Genomic DNA, 12,245 nt, shown 5'->3' on the forward strand with positions numbered 1-12,245 from the left:
GCAGCTTCTTAACTTCAGTATTGAGTCAACCATTACATATAATAAGTCAACTTGTTTCTGTTTATACTGAACATTTTAACCAGCATAACTGCGCGTCCAGCTGTCCGCTTCGGTCATGCAGCTGTCCATTCAAACAGTCTGCACCTCACGCAGCCCCCTTTTCCTGCTCCAGGATGCGACGTAGTGACGGGCCGTCCTTGTTCTATATATTTTTTTGTGCGCTGAAGAGATTGCAAGGAAACAGCTTGCCAGTGGCAGGCGGCCGCAGCTTCCTCCAGTTTGTGGGGGACCGCCACAAGTGTCAGTAGGATGCCGTGGGGGAGAGGTGGCTCGGTGGCCCTGCTCCTGCTCTCGGCCCGGGGCTTCGGGCGGGCCAAGGCCAGGTAGGATCATTTTCCTACTGTACTAGTGTTAAACTTGAACATTTCCTTTGCAGTTATTTTGCAAAATGATGTAGTGATCCAAAGCACATTTTTGTATCAGTCTACAAATCCTTCTCAAGCAAGCCTTGATCAAGCATGCATGAGTGGCTTTCATTCTCTAAAGGTTAAGAAGCTTGCGGTGGAATGCCTCCACCAGGATTAAACCTTGCCTCGCTTTCGACACAAGCACCTTTTTTTTTTCTCCAGAGGATTACTGTATTCCTTGACAGAGCCAAGCTGGGGTTACTTTGTGTTATTAACGGTATCAAGTTGCCCCCTGGGTTAGAGAAACCACTTGTGACATTTTTCTATTCTTCTCTCTGAGCAGCTGTAGTTTCCTGTGTGAATGCATTGTGGAGGCAATTCAAAAATCATATTTCCAGTTGAAATATTTGATCAAAACTATATCTTAAAAATCGCTTCATATAGGATATATTTTGTGTAATTGTTCAGCCAGTATGAAATTTATATTTAATTCACTTATCGCTTTTTAGCATTTTCTTTGACTGTCATATTTTCATTTTGACCTCTTTTTAACTGTAACACATTCCAAAGTTTCATTGTTTAATCGGACTCTCTGGTATAATTGCAAATGCGTCATCACAAGTGATTAACTTCTTTTTTATGAACTTTTTACCCTATTGTGACTACAATAATCCTTTGTCACTGCTGGGTGAAAAGGGACCGAGCCCTGCAGTAATTAGCAAAAATCACAAACAATTAACGTCTGTTATAAAACTGCTAATAACTAAATATACCCAAAAGAGCAGAATATAGAAACTCTTTTATTGACTTTACCTTAAAATTACTGATTATTTGTGGGGAAAAAAAAAAAAATCAGTCCGCTTGCTTAATGCTAACAATAAATGCCATCCATTTTGCAGTTTTACAACCCTTTTTGTATTGAACACAAACGGGGCAGCAACACATGTAGACAGACATTATGACAGTATTCAGCCATACGTTTAACATCGTTTGCATTCAGCAGCTACTGTTAGTGTCTTACTGATAAGCCAAGTCGTCACAGTATGTATACACTGCCCACAGAAACTAGGAACACCTCGAAAACACATGAGATCTAAACGAAGGGGAACTTTATCTTGAGAATCTTCCCTCATAATTAGTAGGTGTTATATTAGTATCAAAGTGATTCTCGGTGGTTTGTGTGGCCCCCACGTGCTTGATGAGATGATGGATGGTGTCCTGTGGATCTCATCAAAAAGCTGGATCAGGACATCACTGAGCTCCTGGACATTCAGAGGAGCAACCTGGCGGAGCCAGATGTAACTAAACATAATGTCCCAGAGCTATTCTATTGTGTTTGGGCCACTCAGTGGTATCAAATCCTTCATCCTCCACTAACTCCTTGCATACTCTAGACCAGGGGTGGGCAAACCGCTCCTCGAGGGCCGCAGTGGGTCCTGGTCTTTTTTCCAACTGATCCAGCACAGACAGTTTAACCAACGAGGTTTCAGCAGAAGTGAAACACGCTGAACTGCAATCCAGTGATTGCACTTGTAAAACACCAGATATTTGAAAAGGTGTCCTCTTAATGGGTTGCAACAAAAGCCCGCACCCACTGCGGCCCTTTCTGGAATAGTTTGCCCACCCCCTGCTCTAGCCACATGAGTCCATTGCACCAGCATAGGTTCTGACAAAAATTCCATCCCAATACCTAATAGCAGCCGTGGTGCTATTATCTAACCTGTAGAGGTCTGTGGTAAATGGTGTTATACTTGTATAGCGCTTTCCCACCTTTCAAGGCCTCAAAGCGCTTTACACTACACTACATAGCCATTACCTACTGGTGACAAAGCACCAGAAGCAACGTGGGGTTCAGTATCTTGCTGAAGGAGACGAGTTCATCAGGCCGGAGAATCGAATCCACAACCTCGGGGTTGGGGGGGGACAAGTACTTTACCACTGAGCCACGCCACCCCCACATCCTTCCATCCCTGTGCATCTTTCCAGGGATATGCATTCCCAGACTATCACTGATCCACCACCAAACCGGTCATGCCGAATGATGTTGCAGGCAGCATAACGTTCTCCACGGCATCTCCGGATTTTTTTTTTTACATATGTCGTGTGTGCTCAGGTTGAACCTGCTTTCATCGGTGAAGAGCGCAGGGCGCCAATGGCGTAGTTACCAATGCTGGTGGTCTATGGCAAATGCCAGTCGAGCTCTATGGTGCTGGGCAGTGAGCACAGGGCCCACTACAGGATGTTGGGCCCTCAGGCTACCCTCATGGAGTTTGTTTCTGATTGTTTGGTCAGAAACATTCACACCAGTGGCCTGCTGGAGGTCATTTTGTAAGGCTCTGGCAGTGTTCACCTTGTACAAAGGACCAGATACCGATCCTGCTGAGGGTTTAAGGACCTTCTACAGCCCTGTCCAGCTCTCCTGTACCCCTTTCCCACTGAAACTAGTGGGTCAACGCGCGTTTTTCCAAGCCGATGCAACCCACTAGCAATTGGCATTTGGCACCTTTCCCATTGACAAAAAAAAAGCCGTGTCTTTTTTTTTCTTTTTTCACCCGTCTAACCCTCCCACCCCTCCTCAGCCGTGTGTAAGGTTTGTGACGTCACCATGCTAAGATGCGCTTCGACAAGTGCGACCGAATTCATTCAGTTCAAGGAAGTAAACAATGCAGAGCAACATAGAAGCCTCCTTTCCGTTTGTGTTCTCTGTTTTCATGCTTTTTACAGCCCTCAAAATGGTCGAAATGCAGCAAAGGATCAACACTCTGCTTGTGCTGAGGCAATGTAGGCGACGTTAATTTTGGCTTGAAATTGAAAGGAGACGTGTACGTAACAGAAGGAGGAGAAGAGCCTTTGTTTCATCTGTTATGGCTATTGCTAACGCTGCTACACCGACTGTTCGCCGTATGTGGATCCAGGCTAGAGAACATGGTTTTTGTTTTTTGTTATGACGCATCACGCACTAGCGTACGTCACCACGTAGATTAGCGTGTTGACTGTTAACCCGGGGTTTTACTTTCACACTGCATGGCGATCAGAGCCGAGGTGATTTTAGGGTCGCTTGGCGGGTTGATTGACATGGGTCGAAGCGGGTTGCTGCACCTTTCCCACTGCCACCAAAAGCCGATTGTTAGCAGGTTGACACGGGTTTTTTGGCCAGTGGGAAAGGGGTACTGGAGTAACTACTGTACATCTCCTGGAATATCCTGAGTCCATACTCTTCAGGCTGTGCTGGGAGACACAGAAAACCCTCTTGTAACAGCACTTATTGATGTCCCATCCTGGAGGGTGTGTGCAACCTCTGTAGTGTCCAGGTACGGCACTATGCTATCAACAGAGATGTTGATCCAACCCAAATGAAAAACTACAGCAGTAGAAACTCAGTCAGTAAAAAAAGAGCCGAAAGATACGAGGAAAGAAAAAGTATCAGTGGCCTCAACCTGAAAAACCATTCCTGTTTTGGGGGCCATCATATTGTTTGACTCCTAATGCACCTGTTGTTGATTTCATTAACAACAAAGATGCTGAAACTGATTAACAACACCCCTCTGTTTCTGAACAGACCAGATCAGTGTCCCAGAAGTTTAACTGATAGGTTGCTATGCTCTGATTAAAAATGTTCCTGTAGGTTTTTTGGAGCAGTTTATAATTATGATGATAATAAGAATAAGAATAAGAATAATACATTTTATTTATAGAGTGCTTTTACCAGTGCTCAAAGAAGCTTTACAGTTGAAACAATGAAAAGCCTCACACAAAATGAGCAGTACAAAACAATAGAGAAAAGAATTATAAATTAAAAGCCAATTTAAAAAGGTGAGTTTTTAACAATTTTTTGAATGTAGGAAGATCTGAACAGGTACGGATGGGGAGTGAGTTCCAAAGGGAAGGGGCAGCAATGGAGAAGGCTCTGTCCCCCCAAGTACGGTGTATTATTTGTGTGGGGAGTGCGAGAATGTTTACATTAGATGAGCGGGGGTGACGGTAGGGGTTGTGGGGACAGAGAAGGTCTGTGAGGTAAGGAGAGGCCAGGTTATGTATATGTATATGTAGAGTGCCTTGCAAAAGTATTCGGCCCCCTTGAATCTTGCAACCTTTCGCCACATTTCAGGCTTCAAACATAAAGATATGAAATTTATTTTTTTTGTCAAGAATCAACAACAAGTGGGACACAATCGTGAAGTGGAACAACATTTATTGGATAATTTAAACTTTTTTAACAAATAAAAAACTGAAAAGTGGGGCGTGCAATATTATTCGGCCCCTTTACTTTCAGTGCAGCAAACTCACTCCAGAAGTTCAGTGAGGATCTCTGAATGATCCAATGTTGTCCTAAATGACCGATGACGATAAATAGAATCCACCTGTGTGTAATCAAGTCTCCGTATAAATGCACCTGCTCTGTGATAGTCTCAGGGTTCTGTTTAAAGTGCAGAGAGCATTATGAAAACCAAGGAACACACCAGGCAGGTCCGAGATACTGTTGTGGAGAGGTTTAAAGCCGGATTTGGATACAAAAAGATTTCCCAAGCTTTAAACATCTCAAGGAGCACTGTGCAAGCCATCATATTGAAATGGAAGGAGCATCAGACCACTGCAAATCTACCAAGACCCGGCCGTCCTTCCAAACTTTCTTCTCAAACAAGGAGAAAACTGATCAGAGATGCAGCCAAGAGGCCCATGATCACTCTGGATGAACTGCAGAGATCTACAGCTGAGGTGGGAGAGTCTGTCCATAGGACAACAATCAGTCGTACACTGCACAAATCTGGCCTTTAAGGAAGAGTGGCAAGAAGAAAGCCATTTCTCAAAGATATCCATAAAAAGTCTCGTTTAAAGTTTGCCACAAGCCACACCAAACATGTGGAAGAAGGTGCTCTGGTCAGATGAAACCAAAATTGAACTTTTTGGCCACAATGCAAAACGATATGTTTGGCGTAAAAGCAACACAGCTCATCACCCTGAACACACCATCCCCACTGTCAAACATGGTGGTGGTAGCAGCATCATGGTTTGGGCCTGCTTTTCTTCAGCAGGGACAGGGAAGATGGTTAAAATTGACGGGAAGATGGATGCAGCCAAATACAGGAACATTCTGGAAGAAAACCTGTTGGTATCTGCACAAGACCTGAGACTGGGACGGAGATTTACCTTCCAACAGGACAATGATCCAAAACATAAAGCCAAATCTACAATGGAATGGTTCAAAAATAAACGTATCCAGGTGTTGGAATGGCCAAGTCAAAGTCCAGACCTGAATCCAATGGAGAATCTGTGGAAAGAGCTGAAGACTGCTGTTCACAAACACTCTCCATCCAACCTCACTGAGCTCGAGCTGTTTTGCAAGGAAGAATGGGCAAGAATGTCAGTCTCTCGATGTGCAAAACTGATAGAAACATACCCCAAGCGACTTGGAGCTGTAATTGGAGCAAAAGGTGGCGCTACAAAGTATTAACGCAAGGGGGCCGAATAATATTGCACGCCCCACTTTTCAGTTTTTTATTTGTTAAAAAAGTTTACATTATCCAATACATTTTGTTCCACTTCACGATTGTGTCCCACTTGTTGTTGATTCTTGACAAAAAATTAAAATTTTATATCTTTATGTTTGAAGCCTGAAATGTGGCGAAAGGTTGCAAGGTTCAAGGGGGCCGAATACTTTTGCAAGGCACTGTGTGTGAGAAGGATTCTGAATTGTATCCTGTGTGAGATGGGAAGCCAGTGCCGTTTGTGGAGGACGGGGGTAATGTTATTCCTATAGGGGGAACGGGTGAGGAGGCGTGCAGCAGAGTTCTGGATATATTGTACTTTATTAAGGAGTTTGGATGCAAAACCGAAAAGAATGCTGTTACAGTAGTCAAGTCTGGAGGTGATGAACGCATGGATGAGGGTTTCAGCAGAAGAGAAGGTGAGGGAGGGGCAAAGACGGGCTATGTTCTTGAGGTGGAAGAAGGCAGTTCTGGTGATGTGGTTGATGTGCTGGTTAGTTTATTGTCGAAAATGATACTGAGGTTACGGGAATGTGTTCGAGAGGCAGGGTGCAGTTGCTGATGGTGAGGGAAAATTGACTGTCTTTGATGTGAGCTGCAGGGTCAATGATGATTATTTCCGATTGTTACTGTTAAGTTGAAGGTAATTTGCTTGCATCCAGGATTTAATTTCACCGAGGCAGTTGTGAAGTGTGGATTCGATGCAGTGCGAGATGTTTTTTGTGGAGATATAAATTTGGATGTCGTCAGCGTAGCAGTGAAACTGGAGTCCAAATATACGGATGATCTGACCAAGTGGGAGGATGTAAAGAATGAAGAGGAGAGGACCAAGAACTGAACCTTGGGGGACACCTGGTGGTGAGGGAACAGAAGGGGAAGTGCTGTTGGTGATGCTGATGAATTGTTGTCGGTCAGATAGGAGCAGAACCAGGGAAGTGCAGTGCCAGGTATATGTAGAGATTCTAATCGGGAGATCAGGATGGTATGGTTGATTGTATCGAAAGCAGCAGTGAGGTCCAGGAGGATGAGGATGGTAAGATGTCCAGAGTCCGAGGAGAATATCGTTGGTTACTTTGACAATGGCTTCGACAATGGCTTTCGGTGCTGTGCAGTGAGCGGAAGCTAGATTGAAAAAGTTCAAACAGGTCATTGTGGGTGTGGTGGGTTCTGAGTTGTGAGGCGACGGCTCTTTCCAGAATTTTAGACAGAAAAGGGAAATTGGAGATGGGGCGATATTTGCTTGGGATATCAAGGTCTAGACCAGATTTCTTTATGATGGGTGTGATGGCAAGGAGTTTGAGAGTTTGTGGGACAGAGCCAGAGTAGAGGGAGGTGTTAAGGATGTCGGTGATAATTGAGGAGATCACGGGGAGACAATCTTTTATTAAAGTAAAGGGAATTGGATCTAGGGTGCAGGTGGCAGTTTTCATTCCAGACATAATTGTTGGAAGTTGAGTGTGTGATATTGGGGAAAATTGGGTGAGTTTCTGGATAGGAGTGGGCATAGAGGCAGATGGTAGGATGGATGGAAGGGTAAGTGGAGCAATGGGATGGATCCTGGAGGTACTTAGGTTACTATAGATGTTGTCTATCTTTGTTTGGGAAAATGACAGAAATAACTGACACTTTTCTGGAGTGATAATAATTATATATAATAGTATACAGTGGGGCAAATAAGTATTTAGTCAACCACCAATTGTGTAAGTTCTCCTACTTGAAAAGATTAGAGAGGCCTGTAATTGTCAACATGGGTAAACCTCAATCATGAGAGACAGAATGTGGAGGGGAAAAAAAGAAAATCACATTGTTTGATTTTTAAAGAATTTATTTCCAAATTAGAGTGGAAAATATGTATTTGGTCACCTACAGACAAGCATGATTTCTGGCTGTCAAAGAGGTCTAACTTCTTCTAACGAGGTCTAACGCGGCTCCACTCGTTACCTGTATTAATGGCACCTGTTTTAACTCATTATCGGTATAAAAGACACCTGTCCACAACCTCAGTCAGTCACACTCCAAACCCCACTATGGCCAAGACCAAAGAGCTGTCGAAGGACACCAGAGACAAAATTGTAGACCTGCACCAGGCTGGGAAGACTGGATCTGCAATAGGTAAAACGCTTGGTGTAAAGAAATCAACTGTGGGAGCAATTATTAGAAAATGGAAGACATACAAGACCACTGATAATCTCCCTCGATCTGGGGCTCCATGCAAGATCTCACCCCGTGGCGTCAAAATGATAACAAGAACGGTGAGCAAAAATCCCACGGGGGGACCTAGTGAATGACCTACAGAGAACTGGGACCACAGTAACAAAGGCTACTATCAGTAACACAATGCGCCACCAGGGACTCAAATCCTGCACTGCCAGACGTGTCCCCCTGCTGAAGCCAGTACACGTCCAGGCCCGTCTGCGGTTCGCTAGAGAGCATTTGGATGATCTAGAAGAGGACTGGGAGAATGTGTTATGGTCAGATGAAACCAAAATAGAACTTTTTGGTAGAAACACAGGTTCTCGTATTTGGAGGAGAAAGAATACTGAATTCCATCCGAAGAACACCATACCCACTGTGAAGCATGTGGGTGGAAACATCATGCTTTGGGGCTGTTTTTCTGCAAAGGGACCAAGACAACTGATCTGTGTAAAGGAAAGAATGAATGGGGCCATGTATCGAGAGATTTTGAGTGGAAATCTCCTTCCATCAGCAAGGGCATTGAAGATGAGACGTGGCTGGGTCTTTCACCATGACAATGATCCCAAACACACAGCCAGGGCAACTAAGGAGTCGCTTCGTAAGAAGCATTTCAAGGTCCTGAGGTGGCCTAGCCAGTCTCCAGATTTCAACCCCAGAGAAAATCTGTGGAGGGAGTTGAAAGTCCATGTTGCCCAACGACAGCCCCAAAACAACACTGCTCTAGAGGAGATCTGCAAGGCGGAATGGGCCCAAAATACCAGCAACAGTGTTTGAAAAGCTTGTGAAGAGTTACAGAAAAAGTTTGGCCTCCTTTATTGCCAACAAAGGGTACATAGCAAAGTATTGAGATTAACTTTTGGTATCGACCAAATACTTATTTTCTACCATGATTTGCAAATAAATTCTTTAAAAATCAAACAATGTGATTTTCTGTTTTTTTTCCACATTCTGTCTCTCATAGTTGAGGTTTACCCATGTTGACAATGACAGGCTTCTCTAATATTTTCAAGTGGGAGAACTTGCACAATCAGTGGTTGACTAAATACTTATTTGCCCCACTGGAGGGGTATTCAAAAAGTAATGCACCCAACTTTATTATGTACAAACAAATTATAATAGCAACATGTATTATACATCAAAAGAAAGGTACATGTGTGAGGATTACATTTTTACTTCTCCACATAGTCTCCACCTCTCTCAAGAGCTACAGTCCACCTATGAACAAGGGCATGTATACCAGTGTTGTAGAACTCAGCCGGTTGATCTCTAAGCCAATTCTTGACAGCAGTTTTCACTTCATTGTCATTGCCATATCGGTTGCCCCGGAGTCCTTCTTTCATTGGACTAAAGGGGAGGTAGTCTGACGGTGCCAAATCAGGAGAATATGGAGGATGTGGTATCACAGTCCATCCAAATGAAGTGATGACCTCCATGGTCCTGATGCTTGTGTGAGGACGTGCATTGTCATGCTGGAGGAGCATATTTGCCATGTCCAAGTTGGGCCGAACACGTTGAATTCTTGCTTTGAGCTTCCTAAGAGTCTCAATGTATACCTCAGAGTTAATGGTTTTCCCCTTCGGCAAAACATCCACAAGGATTACACCTTGAGAATCCCAAAAAAAGGGTGGCCATAAATTTGCTATCTGACTTTTGGGCCTTGAACTTTTTGGTCTGTGGTGAATTTGGGTGACGCCATTCCACTGATCTCCTTTTAGATTCAGGTTCAAAATGGTATACCCATGTTTCATCTCCAGTAATGAGGGATCAGGGGTCAGAGGGGTTTCTCCCTCTGCAAAAAGTAATTCGATTACAGCTCTTTGTTTCTGACGAGCTTCAAGAGGGGCAGCCATTTTGGAAGCTAGTTTAAGCTTTAAAAATCTGAAAATAAGAAAAACATATAACAATCACAAAAAGGTGTGTCCTATCATGTTTGTGCCAAATATAAACAAGATTGGTAAAATCCTGTACGAGCAATGCACTTGAGTGCATTACTTTTTGAATGCCCCTCGTATATACGTAGGCCCAATAATATTTGGACAGTGACACAAGTTTTGTTATTTTAGCTGTTCACAAAAACACATTACGAAATACAATACATAGAATAAGGGTTTAGGAATTATAGCGCCTTAAACTCTTGATACCCCTTTTCCAAGGGACCAAAAGTAATTGGACAATTGACTCTGAGGGCTGTAATTGACTCAGAAGGCTTCTCTCTCGGTAACCTGTCATCATTTAAGTATTGAAAATGTCTGGAGTTGATTCCAGGTGTGTCATTTTGCGTTTTGAAGCTGTTGTTGTGACCACACATCATGCGTTCAAAGGAGCTCACAATGGAGGTGAAGCAGAAGATACTGACACTGAAAAAACAGAAGTAATCCATAGGAGAGATAACTGAAATGCTTAGAGAAGCCAAATCAACAGTTTGGTACATTCTAAGAAAAACGGAATGCACTGGTAAGGTTGACAATTCAAAAAGGCCTGGACGTCCATGGAAGATAACAGTGACGGATGATTGCCGAATACTCTCCGTGGTAAAGAAAAATCAATTACAACATCTACAGAAGTGAAGAACACTCTCCAGGAAGTGGGCGTATCCGTCTCTAAGTCTACAATAAAGAAAAGACTGAATGAACGTAAAAACAGAGGGATCACAACAAGGTCCAAGCCATTCATCAGTCCCAAGAATAGACAGGCCAGACTTGACTTTGCCAAAAACATCTCAACAAGCCAGCCCACTTCTGGCCAAGTGTTTTATGGACAGATGAAACAAAGATAAACCTGTACCAGGATGATGGGAAGAAGGTTTGGAGAAAAAAGGGAACGGCAAATGATCCAAAGCACACCACATTATCTGTGAAACACGAGGGATGGAGTGTAATGGCATGGGCATGCATGACTTCCAAAGGCACTGGGTCACTTGCTTTCATTGATGACATTACAACAGATAAAAGTAGCCGGACGAATTCTAAAGTATACAGGGATATACTTTCAGCTCATATTCAGCCAAATGCTGCAGAGTTAATTGGATGGCGCTTCACAGTGCAGATGGACAATGACCCAAAGTATACAGCTAAAGCAACCCAGGAGTTTATTAGGGCAAGGAAGTGAAAATTCTGCAATGGTCAAGTCAATCTGCAGACCTCAACCCAATTTAGCTTGCATTTCAGCTGCTCAAGACTAGGCTTAAGGCGGAAAGACCCACAAACGAGCAACAACTCAAGGCTGCTGCTGTAAAGGCCTGGGAAAGCATCAAGGTGGAGGAAACCCAGCATTTGGTGATGTCCATGGGTTCTAGACTTCAGGCAGTGATTGCCTCCAAAGGATGTGCAACAAAATATTGACTACAAACCTTTTTGTTTTAGATTATGCCTTACTGTCCAATTACTTTTGAGCCCCTGAAATGTGATGTTTCTAGAAAATGTATACAATTCCTTAATTTTCAGTCAGATATTGTTGTTTGACCACTTGAATCAAACATTACATTCTGCACTTCAATTCCGGTCTCGATATTTTATTTCAAGTCCAATGTGTTTGAATGTAGAACCCAATTTATGATAATTGTGTGTCTGTCCAAATATTATCGGGCATAACTAGGCCTGAACGATATTGGGAAAAAACTATTGCTGCGATTTTTTGGGGGTTTGCGATATTTTATTGCGATATTTTAAAAAAACAAATATATATATACATATATATATATATATATATATATATATTTTTTTTTTTTTTTTTAATAAATTTTCACTAGATGACTTGAACAGCTGTTTGGAAAGACTTTGGATGACTCACAATGACCAGTGTACAGTGATCCCTCGTTTTTTGCGGTTAATGGAGACCAGAACCCGCCGCGATAAGTGAAAAACCGCGAAGTTGCGCACCCCGCCCCCCAAATTTTTATTTTTTTGCGTGTGTGCTCAATGTATTTATTCAGATTTAGCATTGGAAAGAGATACAGTGCCTTGCAAAAGTATTCGGCCCCCTTGAATCTTGCAACATTTCGCCACATTTCAGGCTTCAAACATAAAGATATGAAATTTAATTTTTTTGTCAAGAATCAACAACAAGTGGGACACAATCGGGAAGTGGAACAACATTTATTGGATAATTTAAACTTTTTTAACAAATAAAAAACTGAAAAGTGGGGCGTGCAATATTA

At 42.9% G+C, this 12,245-nt stretch overlaps 1 protein-coding gene across 1 annotated transcript in view; it reads left to right on the top strand.

Annotated features, from left to right (window-relative positions):
• The first annotated feature begins 298 nt into the window (after positions 1 to 298).
• Positions 299 to 12,245, top strand: part of LOC130922133 (rho GTPase-activating protein 40) — a 44,782-nt gene continuing 32,835 nt past the window's right edge. Inside the window, exon 1 of the mRNA XM_057846683.1 lies at positions 299 to 383. Coding sequence (XP_057702666.1) covers positions 310 to 383 — 74 coding nt within the window. The 5' untranslated portion in view covers positions 299 to 309. The remainder of the gene's footprint in view (positions 384 to 12,245) is intronic.

This window comes from Corythoichthys intestinalis, chromosome 9 (assembly GCF_030265065.1).
Source record: "Corythoichthys intestinalis isolate RoL2023-P3 chromosome 9, ASM3026506v1, whole genome shotgun sequence".
Lineage (NCBI taxonomy): Eukaryota > Metazoa > Chordata > Actinopteri > Syngnathiformes > Syngnathidae > Corythoichthys > Corythoichthys intestinalis.